At 34.1% G+C, this 26,134-nt stretch overlaps 1 protein-coding gene across 2 annotated transcripts in view; it reads left to right on the top strand.

The window, feature by feature from the left end:
• The window catches only part of LOC107585656 (CBP80/20-dependent translation initiation factor-like), a 75,755-nt gene extending 52,222 nt beyond the window's left edge, over positions 1-23,533 (top strand). For both annotated transcript variants that reach the window (XM_016272770.1, XM_016272769.1), the window contains 6 exons: positions 2,708-2,918; positions 3,194-3,499; positions 5,596-5,895; positions 11,636-11,791; positions 20,474-20,527; positions 22,810-23,533. In XM_016272770.1, the coding sequence (XP_016128256.1) occupies positions 2,708-2,918; positions 3,194-3,499; positions 5,596-5,895; positions 11,636-11,791; positions 20,474-20,527; positions 22,810-23,025 (1,243 nt within the window). In that variant the 3' untranslated portion in view covers positions 23,026-23,533. The remainder of the gene's footprint in view (positions 1-2,707; positions 2,919-3,193; positions 3,500-5,595; positions 5,896-11,635; positions 11,792-20,473; positions 20,528-22,809) is intronic.
• The last annotated feature ends 2,601 nt before the right edge of the window (positions 23,534-26,134 follow it).

Genomic DNA, 26,134 nt, shown 5'->3' with positions numbered 1-26,134 from the left:
ATAAATACAGCTTTGGTGAGCAGACAAGACTATTTCAAAAGCATTTCAAACTTTTCAGTGATAGTCTACGTATATGTGTCATTTCCGTATTTCCGCCACTGCTGGAATAGATACGTAAAGCATCCGTGTAAAACATGTTCCCGCAGAGCGACGTCTTATTTTCGCTCTGTCATTCAGCACACTCAGTGTGTGTCTCCCCTAAAATGAACCCTTAGTAAAACCAGAACACCACCGTCAATGTGACCTTAACCTGGACGCCTCGCTCTAAAGCTGTCAATCAAGCGTGAAGCCCGTCCTCTGAGCTAGGAGATTCCCGTGTGTGTGAGGGTTTAAAAGAGCACAGAATACCACAGAGGTTACGTTTGTTCATGGTCACTAGTGAAGACATTAATCTTTGAAGTGTCCGCTGATGTTGTAGATTATGTTCGCTACAGGACTCTCCATGCTTGTTTATGCTTCATAGAAGCAGTAAAATATGACCTTGTTCCACTATTACAGTGTTATTTTAGTATCATTGATATACTTTATTATAGTTTTTGTTAACATTTTGAATTAAACTTTATTTTTAGTTAAAGTTTTAGTAATTTTTTGTTTTTGTCACTTTATTAGTTTGTTTATATAGTTTTTATTCATTTATATTTATTATTTTTTAGTACTTTATTTGTGTATATTTATTTTTTTGCTTCTTTTATTTAGTTATTTATTTATAGTTTTAGTCATTTAATACTTAGACAGTTAGTTAAATTACATGAAAATTAGAAATGTCGCCTTGCCAATTAGCTGAAATAATTAGTTTTTATATTAAACATTTAATTTAATAAAATATTTTTAAAAGTTATGTATAATTTGTATTTTTATATTATTTTATTTGACTTGGTTTATTTATTATTATTAGCTATTATTTATTAAGTATTTATTATTAGCTTAGTTTTAGTCATTTTAGTACTTCAATTTAAACTAAATGAAAATTAGAAATGTTGCCTCGGCAACTAGCTAAAATAAAATGTTAATTTTTTTTTAAATATTTTATTTCACTTAGTTTTTATTTCAAATAACATTTTCTATGGTATTAGTTAACTATAAATACTCTACAATGCTGACACTGGAAGATGCCGCATAACATGCAAAAGTTTCATAATGTTCATTTTGACATATTATGTTGCTGTTCATGTTGGTTTCGGTTTAGTCATAGTGAAATCTCATTGGTCCATAATCCTGTATATTAAACATCACATATTTTGATTGGTTGGGATTTCGCTTTCAGTGATGCCAGAAAAATGCTTTTGAAACTCGGTTTGCATCTAATTGTGATGAAGTGCTTTACACTTTGTTTGTGAAATGTTTAACTCTTGAATCCAAATATTGTCTTTTCTTGAAAAGAGTAAATAGTCAGACTATTGCAGTCAGTGGTGCACAGCTTTTGTTCGCATAATGTGCACAAACACACTCACACGTGACGCGGCGCGCTCTGAATTCACACGTCAGTATGCATACACATGTAATGTACACACAGTAAAGCCCATAATCCAGTGTCAGTCTTTATCTGCTGGTGAAGAAAGATCGTCCCATCAGCCTGCTGCAAACATGGAGATCTGGGTGTTTACATATTGACTCACATCTGCTGTAAATCATTGCACACACATTAACACACTGTGTGTGACTGCGGTTATTATTAGTGGTGTTTAAATCAATCCTCACTATTACTATTGCTCATATTTAGGGTTTGGGCCCATTCACACCAAAAACTACAGCTATGAAGATAACTAGATATTAGTGTCCACACAGCACACAGACGTAGTTTATTATAAGCGGGTGTTGTCGTCTGCCACTTTAAATGTTCAAGCTCTTTAAAGCCTGATGGATTCTGATTGGCTGTCAGTGTATCATGTCGATCATCAGTAAAAAACATTCGTAAAATGATTCCTGTGGTATCATTCCTCTTTCTTGTTATCGTTATAGTGGTGGTGTGGACGTATCCATTCTCAAAGAATTAAAAGGATTTTATTAAAACTTTTTTTATCATTTTTTTTATTAATGAATTGAGTTTTATTTATTTAGTGTATTTATTTCTTTGCTTTATTTAATTTATTTTGACTTAACCAAGCAAAACGCTCTTATTGCATGTGAGTTGTCCTGCAGCGTTGACCAGAATTATTGTTAATTGATTATTATTAATAATTATTATTAATTTATTTATTTATTAATATATTATTATATAATGTATACAAATATATTTATATATTTGTGTTTATTTTCATTTATTTGTTTTTGTGTATTTATTTGTTTGTTTGTTTGTTGTTTGTTTGACAGCAACATCCACCAGGATTGATTGATTTAATGCATTCATTAATTTATTTGTTTTGTGTATTTATTTGTGTATTTGTTTACTTGTTTTGTGCGTTCATTTATTTTTGTGTATTTATTTATCCACCCAGAACATCCTCTCTACTGCTTAGCCTGTCAACTGCTCAGAACACCTTAGCAACTGCATAACAATGCATTGACTACTAATTTCAACACATCCTCAAAATACTGGCAACCACCTAACAATGCCCTAGCAACTACTAAAAACACCCGCAACCACATAGCAACATGCAAAACAAAATCCTTCGGAATGCCATAGCAACTGTCTAGCAACACCCTGGAAACCCCCACACAACAAGCTCATTGACATAATGATAACTGGCTCTTTTTGTTGTTGTTCTAGGAGACAGCAGCGCCTGCCTGGAGGAGGAGGAGGAGGAGGAGGAGGAGGGGCTCCTCTGAAATCCCAGAATCCTCAGCAGCAGCAGGGATTGCAGCAGCAGCAACAGCAGCCCAATCAGACTCAGCAGCCCAACGCAGACCACCAATCAGGTGCTGGCACTAAGCATGGGGGGTGGGGTTACCAGGGCCAGCAGAACCAGGGTGGGTGGCAGGGCGGCCACCCTGGAAACCCCCACACAACAAGCTCATTGACATAATGATAACTGGCTCTTTTTGTTGTTGTTCTAGGAGACAGCAGCGCCTGCCTGGAGGAGGAGGAGGAGGAGGAGGAGGAGGGGCTCCTCTGAAATCCCAGAATCCTCAGCAGCAGCAGGGATTGCAGCAGCAGCAACAGCAGCCCAATCAGACGCAGCAGCCCAACGCAGACCACCAATCAGGTGCTGGCACTAAGCATGGGGGGTGGGGTTACCAGGGCCAGCAGAACCAGGGTGGGTGGCAGGGTGGCCCGCATCACGGCTACAGCCAGAACCGCCGCTGGCATCAGCATCCCAAACACCAGACGAACAGTTTCAATCTGGGGCCCTCGGGGGCCGACAGGGGCCTCGTACGCAATACCAAAGAGACAGAGAATGTAAAATACGGGGAGCCGGAGCCCCACATAGAGAAAGGAGCAAAGGATGAGCCTGCGAAAGAGGAGAGAAAGAAAGGAGACAAGGAGGAGAAGACGGAGAGCGGGAAGATCTGCTTACTGCAGTCGTCTAAAGAGAGACTGAGGAGGAGATTGAAAGAGAAGGTGATTGCTGCTAAATACATTAGCAACATACTATCAGTGTGGTAAAACATGTTAACAACATGCTAAAACAAGCCAGAAACTTGCTAAATACGTACTATCAATACTATCTACATAGTAATAACATGTTAAAGCAAGCTAGAAACATGTTAAATATGCTAGCAACATACTGTCAGTGTAGTAAAACATGGTGGTAGCAACATGCTAAAACAAGCCAGAAACATGTTAAATATGTTAGCTACATTCGATCAATACTATCAACATATTGTAAAATGTTAGAAACTTGTTAGAAATGTTCCAAATATGTTAGCAACATGCTAAAGCAAGCTAGAAACATATTAAACATGCTAGCAACATAGTATCAATGTGGTAAGACGTGCTAGCAATATGCTTGAACAAGCTAGAAATGTGTCAGTAACATGCTATCAGTGTGGTAAAACACGCTAGCAACATGGAAAAACAAGCTAGAAACATGAGAAATATGTTAACAACATACTATCAATGTGGTAAAACATGTTGGCAACATGTAAACTAAGCTAGAAACATGTTAAATACATTAGCAACATTCTACCAATATGGTAAAACATGCTAGAAACACACTAGCAACACACTGTCAATGTGGTAAAACGTCCTAAAACGAGCTAGAAATGTGCTAAATATTCTAGCAACATGCTATCAATGTGGTAAAACATGTTGGCAACATGTAAACTGAGCTAGAAACATGTTAAATACAATAGCAACATGCTAAATATAATAGCAACACACTGTCAGTGTGGTAAAGCATGCTAAAACAAGTTAGAAATGTGCTAAAAATTCTAGAAACACACTATCAGTGTGGCAAAACGTTAGCAACATGCTAAACAAGCTAGGCACGCTAAATATACTAGCACAGGGCTCTAGACTGCGACAATTTTTTGAGAATGTGCGTGTAGAGAATGTAAAATTTGATGTGGTCACATTTGTGCTTGGTCTGCGCTGCTCCAAAGCGCCTGCTCCATACAGCTCTGCAGAGCCGCGGCGCATTGTAACAGGAGACAGATTTCACCGATCACGTGAAGAGAGGCGCTAGCGCGAATGCGCGCGGCAAAAATTATGCGAGTATGAGAAAATTATGGCAGACGGAAGATTTGGTTTTCAAGCTAAAGTAAAGTAAAAGACAAAAAAGTTTAGTTTTACTTTTCTTTTTGTTTTCGTTTTGAAAAGCTTATCTTTGCTGTTCACCTCACGTCACGCTATGGAGGCTTTCTTTATTTTTTTATTTGATTCCTCAGTGTTTGCTAAACGTTCTGTAATGTATTAGTCGGTATATAATACATGTGGTGTATGCCATGCCTCATCTTATTCGTTTTTGTTAAAAAACGTTATGTAAGCTAGTTTGTCATTAGCCTACTGTTTTATTGTTGTGCTTTTTAATTAAGAATAACAATGAATCCATCTTTTGTTTTAGTCTTAAAAGTGAAAGGTGTAAAGATATAAGCAAAACAGACAATTATCTTATCTTGTTAAAGGTGACACCAAGATCGCGAATTCGAAAGCGAAAGCGCACAATCACTTATAACATACCACAAGAAGAATTCCCGTTCACAAAATTTAAATCACAAATAATACCGATGAAAAAGAACGGGTTGAAAGTTGAACACTTTGGTTACCATATAACTATAAACTATGATAAAAGTTCCTCAGCATTCATTGATTAATCCCATTGTGGCAAAAAAATTAAAATAAAATTGCGACCAGCTGAGAAAGAGCGACCAGTGGGAATAATGAGTCTAGAGCCCTGTAGCAACATACTAACAATGTAGTAAGACATTCTTACAATGTTAAAAGAAGCTAGAAACATGGTAAATACGTTAGCAACATACTATCACTGCGGTAAAACATGCAAATAGCATGCAAAAACAAGCCATATGATTTGAAATCTTTTTTTAACATTATAAATGTCTTTACTGTCACTTTTAATCAATTTGAACACATCCTTGCTGAATAAAAGTATTAATTTCTTTCAAAAATCATACTGATCCCTAGCTTTTAAACGTAGTATATGCTGTTCCTCGGTGTTCTAAGTCATGTGACCGCTCTTGCTGTTCTCTGATTGGCAGGAGGAAGTTCCCGTGGCGACGGCCGGACCTCAGCGGAACCGAATGGACAGATTGTTAGAGATTCTGAACAGCATGAGGAACAACAGCAGCGGCGTGGAGAATCAGCTCACCACGTTCATGGAGGAGGCGCAGAACTCGGCCGATTCAGAGGAGACGCTGAACGAGATTGTCCACACTATTTACCGCAAGGCAGTCAGCGACCGAAGTTTTGCGGCAACGGCAGCCAAACTCTGTGACAAGATGGCTCTGTTCATGGTGGAAGGAACCAAATTCCGCTCTCTATTACTCAACATGTTACAGGTAAGAACTGAATGTTCGTAACTTACTTATCACATTCTGCAGGTTGTCTCCTATTGGTCAGTGCTGTGTCTCAGAGGACCAATCAGATTGCACGATTCACAAACGTTATCCCACCTGCTGCCCAACCACATCCATCTCAGCTCTTTCGTTCCTCTTTGCATTTGCAATTTGTCCCCTTCCTCTTTTTCTGAAGGGCTTGAAGAAGCTGAAGTATCAGGATGTGACTCACGCCTGCAATCCAGCTGAGTGACCCTGTACAATTTCCTCATTGGACAAAAGGGACTTTTTAGGCCCCGAACGCTTTCACCTCATTTTGAAATTAAGAGTTTCTGAAAGCAAACAAATAGATTTTGAAGAAATAGTTCAAAATGAAATTCTGTCATCGTTTGTTCAGCCTCATTTCCCGTGGAATGCAGAAAATTAAGGGTTTTTTGTTTTTTCCCCTGTCTGCTCTTTCCCTTATAATCAAAAACACCAAAAAAGTGACTCACACAATTTACATTTTCCAATTTATATATATATGTATGTATGTGTGTGTGTGTGTACTTTGTATATTTATTATGTATATATAAATACACACCCATGCATGTATATATTTAAGAAAAATATGTTACGTTTATATATTAAATATATTTATATGAATATAAATATATGCATGTAAATACATGTAAATGTTTTCTAAATATATACTGTATGTGTGTGTATTTATATATACGTAATAAAATACAAAGTACACACAGATGTATTATGTAAACAAAAACTTTTATTTTGGATGCGATTAATCGATTAATCTCAAGATCTCATTTCTGTTTTTTTGTTTACTTTTTTATATTAGTCTTCCTTTTAATGTTAGTGTGTGTTACTAAATTTATGTGCTTTTGTCAATTGTATTAGTTTTTGTCTATATATAAATATATAATATTTATATTTTTTATTAAATTAGTTTTAGTTAACAGTAACAAGGTTACATTAACAAAAAATATAGAATATGACCTTTTAATTGATTTGGGATGCATTGAATCGGCAGGGATACATTTCTGTATTTGTACAGCGTGTCTCTGTCTCTTGTTGTTTGGGCCAGTCTGTCTGTACAGTGGTTTCGGTGGTGAAGCTCTAAGTATTTTGTCATTGTTTTTGGGAACTGACTGTTAGACTCATTTCTCATTGTGATGTGACACCAGAACTCTGACCCGCTTCTGCTGCGGCCAAAACACACATCCTGCTCCACACACTCACAAATACGCAAAGACCAACACACGCTGCATTTCAAACAAGCACTATCTTGCTAACGTGTTAGTAACAGGTTTGTGAAAGGAAGCTACCAACCTTTGATAAAACAATAATGTACAGCATTTCTTTTTTTATGATTTATTTTTATCAGTTATAACATTACCATTATTTAGCATCTATCAAAGGCAATTTTCTAAGTGACACGCTCGTATAGTAAGCATAGTGATGCTTTTTTCATGCTGGTTTTAGATATTAATACTGATTTTGATCATGTTGATCAACTAGTTTGTTTTAATATCAACAGCTCAGTGACTGGTTTGTCATACACAAATATATATACAGTGTATATATATATATATATATATATATATATATATATATATATATATATATATAATTTTAAATTGACAATTAAATATATAATATATATTTTTTGACAATTAATCATTTAATGTATGCGAATGTATTTTTACATCACTTTTGATGTATCACTTTTTATATAATATGTACTCTACATATTACTTCATATTATTATTTTGTGTACATACCGTTCAGAGGTTGGATTTGTTTTTGAAAGAAGTCTCTTCTGCTTACCAAGGCTGCATTTATTTGATCAAAAATACAGTAAAAACAGCAGAAATTGTGAAATATTATTACAATTCACAAGAGCTGTTTTCTTTGTGAATATATTGTAAAATATAATTGATTCCTGTGATCAAAGCTGAATTTTCAGTATCATTTCTCCAGTCTTCAGTGTCACATGATCCTTCAGAAATCATTCTAATATGCTGATTTGCTGCTCAAGAAACCTTTCTGATTATTATCAATGTTGAAAACAGTTGTGCTGCCCAATATTTTTGTGGAAACTGGGGTACATAATATATTTTTTCAGGATAGTTTGATGAATTAGAAGCTCAAAAGAACAGCATTTATATGAAATCTTTTGCAATATTGCAGATATCTTTTCTGTCACTTTTGATCAATTTAATGCATCCTTCCTGAATAAAAGTATGAATTTCTAAAAAAAAAAAAAAAACGTACTTTTGAATGATAGTGTAATTGTTTTAACGGATAAAAAAAGTTATTTATATATCAATAGGATTATAAAATAATAATAAAAATATAATTATAATATTATAATAATATCCTTGTAATATTAAAAGTATTTGTCATAATAATAATATTATAATATAATTATTATTGTTATTATTGATTATTATTTTTTTGTACGTGTAGTACCCCGTTAACCCCGTGTGGAGCATCAGTCTGGAGTTTTGCATGTGTTGAGGAGGATGAATCATCTGGTTTGTCCTCACATAAACCGGCGCTCTTCACCCGCCTGATGCTGGAGCAGACGCTTTCGTTCTGACGGGGTTATGTAACGCAGATCCGCAGATGCGGGCGTCTCTGACCCCACTGAAAGGACACGTCTGCTGCGACTCATTTAGCAAACTGTCTCAAACACACACACGGCTTATCAGAGAACAGAGACGAGCTGCCAGTGTGTGTGTGAAAGTCCATTCATAGTTCATATGTTTTTGTTTTACACCTAACACTGCTTTTTAAATGCCTGGTTGCCACGAATACACTCATATGAGATGCTATTTGAAGTAAAAACTAAATCTTCCAGAAATGCCTCCAATGTCTCTATCTCTCCAGCATTTTTGTTGCAGAAGCTTAATAAACATCACATCACATCATATCTGCTGGATGAGACCCAATACGTGTTCGTTAATAATTTTAAGCTGCTGATTCCAAAAATAGTGGCTGTTTTGCTCAAGTGCGTCACACTTTCTTACAAAAATATGATGCAATTCAAAGCATTTTTGCTTTCTATGACCATTTGTCTTGTATTGTCACTAAATCAGTAGAAAAACTGCCTCAAACACACAAGTCCTGCCAATTTCACATGCATGACATTATTTCATTATTATATGCCGAATCCTGATTCCACATTTTCTACTTGTTTGAAGACTTCTTTTGTCATTTTGATAAGTGAATTAAAGCTGATTTTATATGTATACGTATATTTTTTTCATTTTTTTATTTTTTATTTATTTATTGCAAATCAATTGAATTTTTTAAGATGTGTCATAATCTAACATTATGTATGAACCAGTGTTTTATTATTATTAATATTTATATGCAATTATAGATTTATTATGTATTCCTGTTTAGCTGTATGTGATGTAAAGTTTTTTATATATATATTTTTGAACTCATCAAGGTATTATTGGGCCTTTTTTTGCAAATCAGTGGAATTTTTTTCTGTGTCATAATCAAAAATATTATTTTGAATGAATTTAGTTGATTCTAAAATTGCCAGTTTGTGATTTTTGGTATGCATTTGTATAGTTTGTGATGTGTCTGCATGCTAGGTTTTTATTTGTATTTTATCTTTTGTATTTATTTATTTTTATTAACGTTTTAACCATTTACAACTCAAACAAAGCCCAATACTTTCAACTTACATAGATAGATAGATAGATAGATAGATAGATAGATAGATACGTGGTATGCATTTGTATAGTTTGTGATGTGTCTGCATGCTAGGTTTTTATTTGTATTTTATCTTTTGTATTTATTTATTTTTATTAAAGTTTTAACCATTTACAACTCAAACAAAGCCCAATACTTTCAACTTAGATAGATAGATAGATAGATAGATAGATAGATAGATAGATACGTGCATACATGCATACATAAAAATACAAACCATATATATATATATATAAGACAGGAGAATTATGATATACAAATAAATAAATAAGTAAAAAATGAGCAGTCCATTTCTTCTGATCATCCTTGAGATGGTTCTACACCTTCATTTGAGTCTAGCTGTGTTTGATTATACTGATTGGACTTGATTTGGAAAGCCACACACCTGTCTATATAAGACCTTACATCTCACAGTGCATGTCAGAGCAAATGAGAATCATGAGGTCAAAGGAACTGCCTGAAGAGCTCAGAGACAGAATTGTGGCAAGGCACAGATCTGGCCAAGGTTACAAAAAAATTTCTGCTGCACTTAAGGTTCCCAAGAGCACAGTGGCCTCCATTCCTTAAATGGAAGACGTTTGGGATGACCAGAACCCTTCCTAGAGCTGGCCGTCCGGCCAAACTGAGCTATCGGGGGGGAAGAGCCTTGGTGAGAGAGGTAAAGAAGAACCCAAAGATCAGTGTGGCTGAGCTCCAGAGATGCAGTCGGGAGATGGGAGAAAGTTTTAGAAAGTCAACCATCACTGCAGCCCTCCACCAGTCGGGGCTTTATGGCAGAGTGGCCCGACGGAAGCCTCTCCTCCGTGCAAGACACATGAAAGCCCGCATGGAGTTGTGAGATGGTGAGAAATAAGATTCTCTGGTCTGGTGAGACCAAGATATAACTTTTTGGCCTTAATTCTAAGCGGTATGTGTGGAGAAAACCAGGCACTGCTCATCACCTGTCCCAACAGTGAAGCATGGTGGTGGCAGCATCATGCTGTGGGGGTGTTTTTCAGCTGCAGGGACAGGATGACTGGTTGCAATCGAGGGAAAGATGAATGCGGCCAAGTACAGGGATATCCTGGACGAAAACCTTCTCGAGTGCTCAGGACCTCAGACTGGGCCGAAGGTTTATCTTCCAACAAGACAATGACCCTAAGCACACAGCTAAAATAATGAAGGAGTGGCTTCACAACAACTCTGTGACTGTTCTTGAATGGCCCAGCCAGAGCCCTGACTTAAACCCAATTGAGCATCTCTGGAGAGACCTAAAAATGGGTGTCCACCAACGTTTACCATCTAACCTGACAGAACTGGAGAGGATCTGCAAGGGGGAATGGCAGAGGATCCCCAAATCCAGGTGTGAAGAACTTGTTGCATCTTTCCCAAAAAGACTTATGGCTGTATTAGATCAAAAGGGTGTTTCTACTAAATACTGAGCAAAGGGTCTGAATACTTAGGACCATGTGATATTTCAGTTTTTCTTTTTTAATAAATCTGCAAAAATGTCAACAATTCTGTGTTTTTCTGTCAATATGGGGTGCTGTGTGTACATTAATGAGGAAAAAAAATTAACTTAAATGATTTTAGCAAATGGCTGCAATATAACAAAGAGTGAAAAATTTAAGGAGGTCTGGATACTTTCCGTACCCACTGTATATATATATAAGACAGGAGAATTATGATATACAAATAAATAAGTAAAAAATGAGCAAGCAACAAACCATATATATATATACAGTTGTATATATACAGTATATCAATATATATCAATATAATAAAGGAATAATTTCTCGAATGATGTTATGCCACACTTTCACTGATCCAGGTTAACGTTATATTTTTCCTGGTAGCAAATATTTAGGTATCAATTATAAATGTCCAGCAGATTTGATCGGCAGTTGCCTGACTGAGAGAGCTAGAATAAAACACAAGGAATCCAAGTGTAGATGCTGGGAAATTGAATGTTAAACATCTGTATGTCTCTATGTGTGTGTTGATGTGTGTATCTCTCTCTGTGCGTCTGCAGAGGGACTTCACGCGGCGTGAGGAGCTGCAGCAGACGGATGTGGAGTGCTGGCTAGGCTTCATCACGTTTCTGTGTGAAGTGTTCGGCACCATGAGGAGCAGTGCTGGAGAGCCGTTCAGAGTGCTGGTCTGCCCCATATACTCCTGTCTGAGAGAGGTACACAAACTACACAACACGTCACCAGCTACACACTCTCGCTCTGATACGTGTGATATAAAAATGACATGTTAACTCGGAGAGGAAGAGGAATGAACAACAGCCAGACAGAGATGCACATGCTGTTTTGAAATAGTATGTATTTCCTGTATATCAGCTCACCATAGACGGCCCGTGCTGAACACTGAATAGGTGTGGTTTTTGTGTAAATGTGAATGGTTTTGTATTTAAATTAATGCTGTCAATCGATAAAAAAAATTAACTAATTATTCACACTTTTTTTTTCCTGAAATCAATCGAAATGAATCCAACATAGCATTAAAGTTTTTAAATATACTTTTATATTGCAATAATTTCACATTCAGTCTTCAAATGAATGTAGAAACAACGTAAAGACAGTATATTTTTCATATTTGTTTAATGGCATCTTTTTTTATGACTGAAGGCGAGTATCACATGTCCCAGGAAATTGTTCTTTTTTTTCTTAATATTTAACCATTGACTATATGTAGTGTTGACTGTACTAACATTGCCGTGTAATTAAGAGCTATCGATTTATTAGACTTTATAAAATAACAACTTCTAATTTAAGTGAACTTAACACAATCTTTACATAAACCCATTATAATAAATATCATATTTACTGTGCCTTTCAGCAAGTAGAAAATATACAGAAATTGAATAAAGTTATCAAACACTAAATTCTAAATTAAATGTAGATGAATCCTTAAAGCTACAAAAGTTATTGACTTTCCTCTTTTTTCTTTTGTTCTTTGATTAACAGACATCACAGCAGCTGGTTATGCGGTTATTTGGCTGCTATTACTTTAAGAGCTGCCGCTGCTCAACTTTACGCAGATCTGACACGCATGCTTGTAGTTTCATTGTAGTGCGCGCTGCCATATTTGTGGGTTCAATTGAAGAGTATGCGCTATGAACACAGTATAACTGTAAATAAAATTAAGAAAAATAAAACCGTAAATAAATATTTTTAATTCTGTTAAATTCTGTTAAATAATTCTGATGAATGCAATGAATTTTATATAGTTTGCAGCTGAATTTCAGTAACTAAAAAGTTACCTTTTTTTCCTCCAGATAAAATTGCAATTGCAATTTAAAATGCAGTAAAAAAAAAAGAAAAAAAAAAAGAAAGTTTGTTGTGCTTATTTAGCAAAAAATGTGATTTAGATATCTATGACTACATAATGATACTAATAATCATTATTATTATAATTAAAATATATTTGTTATAGTTAATAAAAATTGTTTTTGGGGGGTGAAATAATAGTAGTAATAATAATAGAAGTAGAAATAATAGGAGAAATAATATCATTATCATTAGTTATTTGGTCAAGAATGAAATGTATATATTAAGATGACTAATAATAATAATTTTTACAAATATTACAATATATTGAATATATTTTATTTTGTTTAATATTTTATGTAATATTTATAATAATTCTCTAATATTTTTAATTTACTGTGAAATATTACAAAAGGAATATGTATTTTGTTATTTTATATAATAATAATAATAATTTTCGATAAATCCTGTCAGCTCTCCTGGCAAGATTGTTTTGAGGTGTAAAAGTTTTTTTTTGTTTTTTAATTTTTTTTTACAAAATATCAAACTCTTTCATTTCAAAAGATCAGGAAAAATGAGTTTTTTCATAATCCGATGCCTTTAAGACTTAAAGATGTTTTTTGTCTGGTGAAAAGCCTGAATGGCTGTTGAATAGGGCTTCCCTGTCTGCGATGAATCCTGTCAGTTGTTCAGGTGATGACAGATGCGATCCGTCAAAAGCCAGAGTTTGATTCTTCATCAAAGAGCCGTGATCTGGGTGAGAGTGCAGCGTGTGTTTGTGCCGTATGAATGCCGCTATTCAAGAGTGCAGCCGGATTAACATCACATTCGTCTCTCGTTTCGGCACGTCCCGACACGATGTTCTGAGAGTCCTAACAGGCACTTTGTGTCGGTGTGTGACAGCGTTTACGGTGTGTTTACAGGCCCGTCTCAGCCAGGTGTGAAGTGTGTGTTGTGTGCGCGGTGGACCGGCAGAGCAGGTTGCTTAATTACTGGTGATCCAGCTGCAGTTTGGAGCTGACAGGTGTATTGGAGCACTGAGGGTGTGGGAGAAAATAAAAGACAGGATGAATGGAGGGAGGGAGAAAAGAGACCGTCTGTTGTTCATTTGGAAGCTGCTGGAGCTGAAGGCTTGGACTCGCCTCTGATCTTCTCAAACCCTTTTGTTGGATCCTTTTGTGCAGTTTTGTCACTTTTACATAGTTAGGACTCATATGCATGACATATTTTAAAACTTAGTCTCTAAAAGCACTTTGTATGCACTGTTTTCTCAATGGAGGACCTACATTAAAAAAGTTGTGTTGAAACAATTTTCATGCAGAAATTGAGAGTAAATTTCGCGAGCAATTGCAACGAAACAGCAAGTGATGCATTGAAATAAAAATGCAATTTCTTCTCCGATTATGTTTATTACAATTATTTTTACAGAGAACAATTACATTCTACACAATTCACTAATTGTTTTGAAATTCTTCTAAACTGTATCTACTTTTAATTCTTATCTAGGAAAAATGTAGAATTACCTCTTAAACAATGAACTTGTAAAATTTTGCTCAAAGAATTGTTTAAAATTGTTGAATTTTGTCTTTAAAACAATCCTATATAATATAATATAATATATTAATACATTATATTATATTTTAATAAATATGAATTATAATATGATATATATTTATTATATTATATTTTGATACATATATAAATTATATTATAATTATATTTTAATGTATTTTTAAAAAATATAATAATTTATATATATATATATATATATATAATCCATGTTATTTTATATTATAATATATTATATAAAATTTTATAATATAATATTTTATACTTTATTTTATATTCTTTATATTATATTTTACAAAAATATACATTTTTATTTATGTTATGAGATTGTGATTGTGTCCTGAAATCATCAATCAAAGATTATAAGAGAGAACTCGAGATGTAAATGCAAAAGGAAAGCTGAAGTTTTTGGTTTGTGTTTTTGATTTAGACATTTGCACATTCATTGCACTTGCAGCAATAATGTTTTTTCTGTGTTTCTGTGATGTGAGTCAGCATTGCGGGTGACTCATTTTTTTAAATAAACAATTTTTCAGAGTCAAAGAAAGCAGCATTAAATTTATGCATTTCGCAGACATTTTTATCCAAAGTGACTTACAAGAGAAGAACAAGCAATTAGTCAAAGAGCCAACAATATTCGTAATATACGATTAAATGGCAGGTTTATGACACAACTAGTTTAGGAAGCAAGCTAGAGAAGAGGAGAAATGCAGAAAATGAAAGGTTTTATTTGCATTATTAAAGGATTGGTTTTTAGACATGCATATAATCATTAAATGCGTCTCTTAGTGGTATTGGAGAGTTTGACCATGTAGGATCATGTTAATTTTGTCTGTAGGGAGCTGATCACAGTCTGTCTGATGGTGGATGTTGATTGTGATGTGGACGTGTGTTGTGTGTGGGGTTAGTTTGAGGTGGTTTCTGTCTCCGGGGACGTCATTATGGACTGTATAACTCTAGACCTAAAGCAGCCGGTTCTCTAGAGACCCCAGACCACCAGGACTAGATCCCTCCAGACACCAATATACACTTTCACTCCTTCAAACGCCGCGGGCCATGGATTCACGTCTGCTGTAGCTTGTCATGTATTCAGACAGTTTCTCTGGAAATGATATTTTGGATATTTGTTGGCTGGTTTTCTATTATAATATGCTGGCATGTAAGGGTCCTTCAGTCTTTGCAGGTGAAATTTTATTATAAAGAGAAAAGTTTAAAAACAGATTTCCTTAGTTGAGGAAAACCTGAAGATATCTGGGATTTTTAAGGCTGGAAATGTCATGAATATAAAGAAATCTTACAGTCAAGAAAGTCTCTATTGTGAAATTTGTAACATATATATATATATATATATATATATATATATAATGGGGTGCTGTGTGTACATTAAATGAGGAAAAAAATTAACTTAAATGATTTTAGCAAATGGCTGCAATATAACAAAGAGTGAAAAATTTAAGGGGGTCTGAATACTTTCCGTACCCACTGTATATATACTGTTTAAAAGTTTGTGTGTCGGTAAGATTTTTTAAATGTTTTTTTTTTTTACAAGAAGTCTCTTCTCATCAAGGCTGTATTTATTTGATCAAAAATACAGTAAAAACGGTAATATTGTAAAGTATTGTTGCAATTTAAAATAGCTGTTTTCTATGTGAATATATTGTAAAACGTAATTTATTTCTGTGATCAAAGCTGAATTTTCAGCATCATTACTCCAGTCTTCAGTGTCACACGATCCTTCAGAAATAATATGGTGATTTACTGCTCAAGAAACAATTCTTATTATTATCTGATTATTATATTATTATGTTGAAAATAGTTTTTGCCACTCATATTTTTGTGAAAACGGTGATAAAAATACGATAGCGTTTACTTTGTGTTCACTGTAATTTTTGAATAATTTAATGCATCCTTGCACTTTTTTACTTTTTTAAACTTTTTTTTTTTACTACTACTTTTTTTTTTTTTTTTTTCCACTTCATTTCATTTTATTTTAAACATCCAGTACTCGGAAACGATTGGAAGTCATATAAATTTGGGAACCATGCAAGACTCTTTAACATTAACTGCAGGCTGTACTGTCATTTTGACACTGATTTTCTCAACAAATACAGTATTTTTTGCATTTGACTAGATACAGAACAGCAGAGCTTTGCCGTAACAAACAGGCCAGATCTGCCGTCTGTTTAACATCTCACTAATTGACATTTGCTCATGTTAGCAAAGATTATTCTGGCATTTTTTCATGTTTCTCTGAAGAATCACTGCTTGCAAGTTACCTTTCATTTTATACAGAACCAAGACCAAAAGTAAAGGCGTCATATTGTCTTTTGAAACCAAAGAGTGATGTCGTATGTAGACATACATACTGTAATAGGTTGGAAGATTAGCCAGTCATAAGAGGCCAATTACATACAAAGTCTTAAAGGAACAGTAACCACCTGTTTGTAAGAACTCTGAGTAACATTATAGGTAAACATTAGGCAAACAAGTGTAGGTTGTGGCTCTTAAAGTAGCTGATCTGTATAAATATCTGCTGTTGTGGTCACCATGAGTGAAGGGAAGTATATTTTGAGAGCGAGTCTGTTTGAATGAGATTCCTGGTTTTTGTGGCTTTGTGCGGGAGCTGTCAGCTGTTTTCTGAGACAGAGTCCAGAGCCGCTCGCGTCAGCTTTGATCAGCCCCTGCAGGCCCCCTGCCTCACAAAGGGCTGCCTGTGTCACTGCCCGATCGCTTTTCCCCGCCTGCCGCTCTGCTAGTCGTCTCAGTAAATCTCTTCAGACGCTTGCACACACACACACACACACACACACCTTCAGGGGCGAGAGCTCCAAAAAAGGAGCAAAAACACCATGAACGTATGATTAAAGTTGTCCATGTATCATCTGAAGTCACGTGATAGCTGTACAAGTTTGAAAACACAAGTTTAATTCTTAAGAGGAATAGTAATGGGGAATTTTGACTTAGAAAACACCACTAATAGTTAGGGCTGGGCGATATGGCCAAAAATATTATTACAATATGTTTTTCCATATGATTTTATATAAATATATATACACACAACATTCATTTTATACCACTAATAGAGAAGGAAATACATTCCACATTTTTGTTAAACCTTATGAATGTAATCATAGTTTGTTTGTTTAAAGGAAACATTCATTTAGGGCCCCATTAATTCAGATTGTTTAGATAATTGTATTCTTTGTTTTATTTATTGTATTTATCTCAGTTAAAAAATGTGTTATGGACTGAATTCATAAAACTTTAACAATTGAATAATTTTTTTAAATAATGTAATCCAATAAAAATACAGTATAACAGTTAAGTTACAACAAAACACTGCATTTTTATTTTATGTCAAATAAGGTGCTGCACATAAGGTGCTTGTATAAAAATGTAAAAAATAAATTAATAATATTTTGGTTGTATGAAATTCCTGTTTAAAATAATAAAATATTGTTAGCAATAGTAATAATAATAGTAATACAGATTATTACATATTAATAATAATATTATTAGCAATTTTATTATTATTATTAACAACAAATATAATAATAATAATAATGTTTTAATACATTTTATTAGTATAATAATAATAATAAAGGAATATTGTAAAACCAGGATTTTTTTAAATGTGAAGACCCAGTCAATATCCAGAATCATCTCTAGTTATAATTCATATCTAGTGTGTGTTTTTAGTGCAGTGTCGTCACTCAAAAAAGCTGTAGAAATACTAATTGCAAAAGAAGAACTGTCGGCTCATTTCTGAATGAATCACTGAGTCATTAATGAGTTATCATGATTTGAACAGAGTTCATGTGTCTCTGGGTCATATCAGCAATTCTGCATTACACAAACACGTTAGCCAAGACCAAAAGAACATTCTTACATAACGTCAAATGACATAATCGTGTCTGCTACGGGAAGAGGCAGCCGATCATATGGGAAACCAGACTGCAGGATGCAAATATAGTCACAATGTTGTGAAATGCATAACGCTAGGAACATTAATAGATGCTAAATGCATGCATTTGTTTGCTTATTGAAGTATACAGGTGCTTTTCTTTTCCTTCGTTTTAATTGCATCCATGCATTGATCATCTTTGCACCAAAATAAACTGTTCTGTTTTCCGTTGAAAATTGCCTATCACACACAGAAATAAGTCTTGCGTCAGGCTCAGCTGCAGAATGATAAAGTGTATTTGTCCTGTTGAGTGAGTTGCACTTCTGTGCACACACACACAGCCAGCGCTTTTCTGTCTGTCAGTCTGTCTGTCGCAGCAGTCGTCTGGGGTTCAGACTGATATTGCTCTCGCTGGCGTCTGTCGGCTGGTGGTTTTTGAGGAACAGTGAAAGAGGAAGTGAAAGATGATTGGTGCAGTGATGTGTGGTCTGTATATACGTCTGGATTACCGGCAGTGACCTCCTGAAGCTGAAGAGAAGAATGCAGATTCAGGCTCAGCTGCAGAATGATAAAGTGTATTTGTCCTGTTGAGTGAGTTGCACTTCTGTGTTTGTGGTCAGAGCCAGCGCTTTTCTGTCTGTCAGTCTGTCTGTCGCAGCAGTCGTCTGGGGTTCAGACTGATATTGCTCTCGCTGGCGTCTGTCGGCTGGTGGTTTTTGAGGAACAGTGAAAGAGGAAGTGAAAGATGATTGGTGCAGTGATGTGTGGTCTGTATATACGTCTGGATTACCGGCAGTGACCTCCTGAAGCTGAAGAGAAGAATGCAGATTAATGATGCATGTACTAGTTGCTCGAGCCCTACAGGAAAAAACATAGTTTCATGCAGTTTCCGAGATGTAAAACATTGTCTTAGTGTACAGTGATTAACCAACTAGTTATTATATTTTATATTAGTTATGTCTTTTATTTTACCCTGTAGTATTACTAATAATAACTATTATTCTTTTAGTGACCTCCTGAAGCTGAAGAGAAGAATGCAGATTAATGATGCATGTACTAGTTGCTCGAGCCCTACAGGAAAAAACATGAGTTTAGTTTCATGCAGTTTCCGAGATGTAAAACATTGTCTTAGTGTACAGTGATTAACCAACTAATTATTATACTTTATATTAGTTATGTCTTTTATTTTACCCTGTAGTACTACTAATAATAACTATTATTCTTTTTATTATTATTAACAACAACAACAATAATAATGAGGATTAAAATGGGTTATTTATAATAATAATAATACATATCTTAATACTTATTACGTATTTGTAGTAGTAGTTGTGGTAACAACAGCAACAAATACAATAATAATAATAATCATTTTATAATAATAATAAAGGAATATCATAAAACCAAGATTTCTTTTATAATAATAATAATATATTATCATCATCATCATCATCATCATTAGTAGTAGTAGTAATAATAGTATAATCTCAAAATTGACCTGACTGAAAATACTACTACTACTACTAATAATAAAAATAATAATATGTAAATATGTGATGATAATGATAATAATAGTAATACATATATTAATACTTATTATTATTATTATTATTATTAGTGGTAGTAGTACTAACAACAGCAACAAATACAATAATACTACTAATAATACAAATAATAATAATTATTATTATTATTATTAGTTTTAGTATTAGTATTATTGTTGTTTAAGAATATCATAAAACCAAGGTTTCTATAATAATAATAATAATAATAATAATATCTAGTGATCATAGTTTTTGATAATAATAGTAATACATATATTAATACTTATTATTATTATTATTAGTTTTAGCATTAGTATTATTGTTGTTTAAGAATATCATAAAACCAAGGTTTCTATAATAATAATAATAATATCTAGTGATCATAGTTTTTGATAATAATAGTAATATATATTAGTTTCAGTTTTTATTCTGTTCATCTGTAATGTCTTGACTTAAATATAGACTCAATGGATGCAGTGGATAAGATCATCTCCCAAATGCATAAATGTGAATGTACTGAAGATGTTGAATGTTTTAGGAACTGCTTGACTGTGATTGGTGTGTTTTCTGTGTTTTAGCTGCTGGAGTCTCCGGAGGTGAAGGAGGACGCGGTGCTCTGCTGTTCGATGGAGGTGAGTTTAACACATTCATGATGAACCAGAGACCGGCCCAAACCCTCGTCTGACTGGCTCTGATCAACTGCTTCAGAGGAAGATGCTTTCACATGAAATGCAAGCTGTTTTATCTGGTTGTTTCTTTTCCTTCCGTTTGGTTTGTTTTCTCAGTTGTTTACAGCTGTGAGAGGGCTCGTGCTCTTGTGTTCAGCTGAGCAGAACGCAGAAGTCTTTAGATGTGTTTTCAGTGGCCAGGCTTACCAGCATTTATTCACATCAAAGGCTAGATGAAAATAACATTATCTTTTGAAAAATAAAATTATTTTTATTTTTATAAAATAAATATAGAATACATATTTTCCATTTCAAAGAGAAATAATAATGAAAAAATAGAATATTTAAATATATAAATAAAATGTATATTTTTATGTTTATATTTTTTCATTTTTTGTCTGTTGAAAGGGAATAAATTACCTATTTATTTATTTAGTTAGTTATTTAGTTATAAAATAAACAAAAAAACTAAATGAATATATTTGTTTATTTCAGAAGATAAAAATTGAATAATAAAAGATGCATTTATATCTAACATTTATAAAAATTTATATTTTATTTTTTCATTTATTTTTCCCATTTATTTTTAAAATGGGAAAAAAAATTGTGTACATGTATATTTTTTATGTATCAAATATATTTAAATTCTAAAACAATTATAAGACTTATATATTAAGATAAACAGTAAATGATGGCGCAATGCAAAAAATCTCAAAAATAGAAAATGTTATGAATTTATTACATTTTTATTTCATTTTATTAAATTAATTTAAAAAAGTATAAAAATTCTCAAAATTATAATTACTCTAAAAAAAAAAAAGTGTGAGTTTGTCATTGCACCACAAGTAAGTAAATAAATAAATAATATTTGTAATATACAAATACTTAAGTGTGTACTTGAGTGTGGCTCCATGCATCCAGTAGATGATGTCCCATCTGCCCACAAAACGGATCATCAGCAGACAGTTTGTCTGGACATCCGGCGGCTTCCCTCCAGTCTCTCTCTCTCTCTCTCTCTCTCAGACTAGCATCTGTTTCTCTGTGCCCCCTGTGGAGTTGACCTCTGACCCTTGCTTGAGCCTGAGTGTGTCCATCTCACTTTGAACATCTTATTTCCTCTCAGAAACCACTCAGTGATTCCTGCCTCTCTTTGTCTGTCTTTCACCACCCCGCTTTAAAGTAGTATTACAGGATATTTGGAGTAAATGTTGATGCACCGCATCCGAGACGTGCTGTCAGTGCACAGACAGTCATTTCAGCTCCAGCCTCAGTGTGAAGCTCACATGAAGCGTGTCCGGTCACCTCTAAATATATTTTGCATGAAGAAAATGAACCCTATTTTTTTGTGACCTTATATTCATGACATTTAAACCCTAGTCTCATAATGACATCACACAAGTGATGCATAATGCAATACATAAATACTGACAATTGACAATTGCATTAATACATAATTTTTTGCATTAGAGTAATGATAGCAATGCATTTTAATTGTTTTTTTTGTTTTTTTGCATCATCATATATTTATATAGAGAGAGAGATCACAAAAGAAGTTTCACATTTTCACACTGTTTTAAAGCAATGATGATCATTTTGATAATTACATTTTTATATTTAATGAATTTAATCAAATACATTTTTTTTAAAAAGTCATATTTTCTGTTTTGAAGATTTAGTATTGGGATTATACTTTTAAAAACTGAGATAATTTATATATATAATTTTATTTATTTTTTAAATATCCATTTTATAAAGTTTTCAATTAAGTTAATTAATCAATTATTTATTTTTAATTGTTTATATTTATTTATTTTGTGGTGCAATGACAAACACATCACAATTTCACACTTTTTCAGAGTAATAATAATACATTTGAGAATTCGATTTTTATAAATATTTATTAATTGTTAATTTAAGAAAATGAAATTTAACAAATGTAATTAATTTTCTATTTTTAAGACTTTTGCATTGTGCCATTATTTAGCATTACAATTATACTTTAAAATCTCTGTGATAGGATATGTGTGTGTGTGTGTATATGTGTGTGCGTGTGTGTGTGTGTGTATATATATATATACACACAATTTATTAAATTATTTATTTATTTAAAAATGCATTTATTTGTGGTGCCACACAGTCAGTTTCACACCTTTTCTGGGATAATCATTTTGTTAAGAGAACAGAGAAAGTCGGTAATATTTGGGAGGATTTGTCAGTCATGTTTCTCTCTGTGGTTGTTCTTGCAGCTCCAGAGCACCGGCCGGTTACTGGAGGAGCAGCTTCCTGAGATGATGACAGAGCTGCTGGCGGCCGTGCGGGATAAGATGCTGTGTCCGTCTGAGTCTCAGCTGACGCGCTCACTCCTGATGGAGGTCATCGAGCTCCACGCTCACCACTGGACCCCGCTGGAGGCGCTGACCACCGCCTACTACAACAGAACCATCCAGAAGCTCACCGTGTGACGCACACGCACCGCTGGAGGCCCTGACCACTGCGAACCACAACACAACCATCCAGAAACGCATTAAGAGACACGCAAACCAACCACAGAGGCCACGGACACACTACAACACACACAAGCTTTCTGTAATAGGAGGATAGAATCGGGTGTGGATGGATGAGACATGAGGCATTATGGGATATGGGGCTGGGTCAGAGGTCAGAGGGTAAAATATGCAGATTGAAATTAATATGTACATGTTCACACTTCACATCTGCATATTCATGAGGTGAGCCAGACGTGAAACCAGACAGTCATTAGACGCATGCGTGCAGACGCCAGTCACTGTCTCACGCTTTCCAGACTAAACCGACACCGAAGAAAATAAATACAAATGTAAAAAATCAAAAGAAAAAATCTGGCGTAAATGTTTTTTTATTTGGCATAAAAATGAAGCCTATTTTTAATCTTTTTTAAAATTTGTCATTATTTTCACAACTATGCACATTCCAACCCACTAAAAAAATTATCACGATGCAAAAATACACTTGAATTAATAAATCATTATATTTTGCATAATAATAATAATTTTAAGAATTTTTTTACATTTTTTATTTTTTTTGCATTGTATCGTTATTTTCATCACAGTCAAGCACATTTCCACCCCAAAATCTATCATGACGCATAAATACTTTTATTACTACAATTACAATTTCATTAGTACATTATTATTTTGCATTAACAATAATCATTTTCAGAATGAGATTCATTTAATTTTGTATTTTTACTTCTTCCTGACAATTAAGCACATCTTCCTTCCCCAAAATTGATCATGATGCATAAATACTTTACATTTTAATTAATAAATGAATACTTTTTTTTGCATTCGAGTAATTATGATAATTTTGAGAATGAAATAATTTCATTAAATGTTTTAAATTTAACTCAAATTAGTCTTTTCACAACTATTTAATAAGCACCAAAAAAACACCCTCATAAATGTTACAATTTTATTAATACATCATTTATTTTTGCATTATATTAATTTTGAGAATTATATATATATTGTTGTTTTGTGTTTTTGAGAATTTGGGTTACAAATATTCATGAGAATTGACACAGTGCAGCAATTCTTATTGTTCCTGAAAATATTAAGCAAAAAATAAAATTCTTAAAGATGTTTTTTTTTTCTGTTTTTAATTATTACATTTTTTGCATTATTTTCATCATAGTTAAGCACTTTCCTAAATCTGTTTTTTTTCTTGAGATTTTTTTTATGCATCATTTTAATATATTTTAATTAACCACTTTTGGGGGTAATTGTAGGTATGTGCTTAATATTCATGGAAATAATGCCAATGTGCACAAAGTCTTAATGTTCCTCAAAATAGGCTTCATTTTCTTTAAGCAAAATCAAAATTCCCTGTTCTATTTTTTTCTTTTGATTTTGTTGTCAGATATTCTCTGGTGGAATTGTGAGCCCCAGAGACTGGACGAGCTCTTGCGTCTTTTCTTTGGCCCGGGGGCTGCTCTTCATCCATCCGTCCCGTTCACCCCCCAGGAGCCGTCGGCCGACAGGGTCGTCCAGCTGGAGTCACGCTGACTCTACAGGAGCGAGCCTTTATTTTGTCTCACACACACACACACACACACACACAGCAGATGGGGAGACACACTTTAGTGTGTGTGTGAGAGGACATTCAACATGAAGTGGTCAGGTTCTTCATGAACATCAGTCGGATCGCTTGAGTTTCCTGTTCTCGTTCCGTCTCGGGCCGCATCCCTGTTTATAATGTGTTATAGTGTCCTTAATATTATGCATTATTGTTATTATTATTATTACTTTCTTTTTCTCTCGAAGTCGCGTTTTTTTACAAAACGTATAAATGTCCACGTAATAGGCTTCGTTTGTGAAATGCGAGCGGAACACGAATCATTCGTAACGTTGCGTTGTTGAATGATTCACCTACTCGTTTTTCACGAATGAGGTTTGTATGTTTTTAGTCGTAGATCTGTTGCACGGGATTACTTTCGTTTTGCACTGTTTTAAGGCGATTGCTTTAAAAAATGTCTTCGTTTGTGAAATGCGAGCGGAACACGAATCATTCGTAACGTTGCGTTGTTGAATGATTCACCTACTCGTTTTTCACGAATGAGGTTTGTATGTTTTTAGTCGTAGATCTGTTGCATGGGATTACTTTCGTTTTGCACTGTTTTAAGGCGATTGCTTTAAAAAATGTAAAATAAAAAGAAGATAAACGTGTATGTAAAAAGTGATGCAGGTTGTGGAGGATTTCGAATGTTAGTCGAACACTTCTTGCTAGAATGATTCGTAGAATCAGGTTTTTTGGGAGAAAATAGTGGCCTTCGAAACCCCTGCGAGTTGAATCTCTAGCTGATAGAAAGGCCTGTGCAGCGAAGACCATTTTCTTTTTATCGCCCTGCGACGTTCAGCTTCCTAAATAGACAATGTGAGATGTCGAAAAACATAAAAAATCGAGCATGAATCGAAATGAAATTAAACAACAATGGCTGTTGAGTATATAGGCCATTTTGCCGTGGTTGTTTTTTGCAAGTCATTCTATTTAAAACTATTTACTTTGAACTAAATTTGTTTGCCGAGGATGGTGGTCGAATCTTTTAACGGTATATCTAGCTATTACATGTCGATTTCTCTGGCTTTGACGATAATTGATTTAACACAGTCATCTAGTTATAAATAAGCTACAGTACATGTAATCTTGTAAACGGCATATGAATATGAATTTTAGACCATGAGGAGGAACATAGGAAGTGTTTTTGAACTTTTTTTGCGTAGTCTGTGGCCTCCAGCTTAATTTAGGGGAGGAAACACACGCAGAACCTCGTGGTTTGCCGGCCGGTTTGGGGTTTGTGTATTTTCTGTCTTGCATCAAGAATCCACATGAAAAGACAAACGCACACATAAGGGGTTGAATCTGGTTCATATTTCACCCGAAATCTTAAAGAAAAAACTATTTAAATATTTAGCATGAACTAGATTGAAGTTTTCTTCATGCAAAATATGATTTTGCCATTTTTTCTTTAGATTTTAATGGTCAGATTGCCCCTCATAGAGTGATTTTATACATGTATACTGAATAGCTGATGTT

This window comes from Sinocyclocheilus grahami, unplaced genomic scaffold (assembly GCF_001515645.1).
Source record: "Sinocyclocheilus grahami isolate Dianchi unplaced genomic scaffold, SAMN03320097.WGS_v1.1 scaffold73.1, whole genome shotgun sequence".
NCBI lineage: Eukaryota > Metazoa > Chordata > Actinopteri > Cypriniformes > Cyprinidae > Sinocyclocheilus > Sinocyclocheilus grahami.
This window is presented reverse-complemented; position numbering and strand designations above follow the sequence as displayed.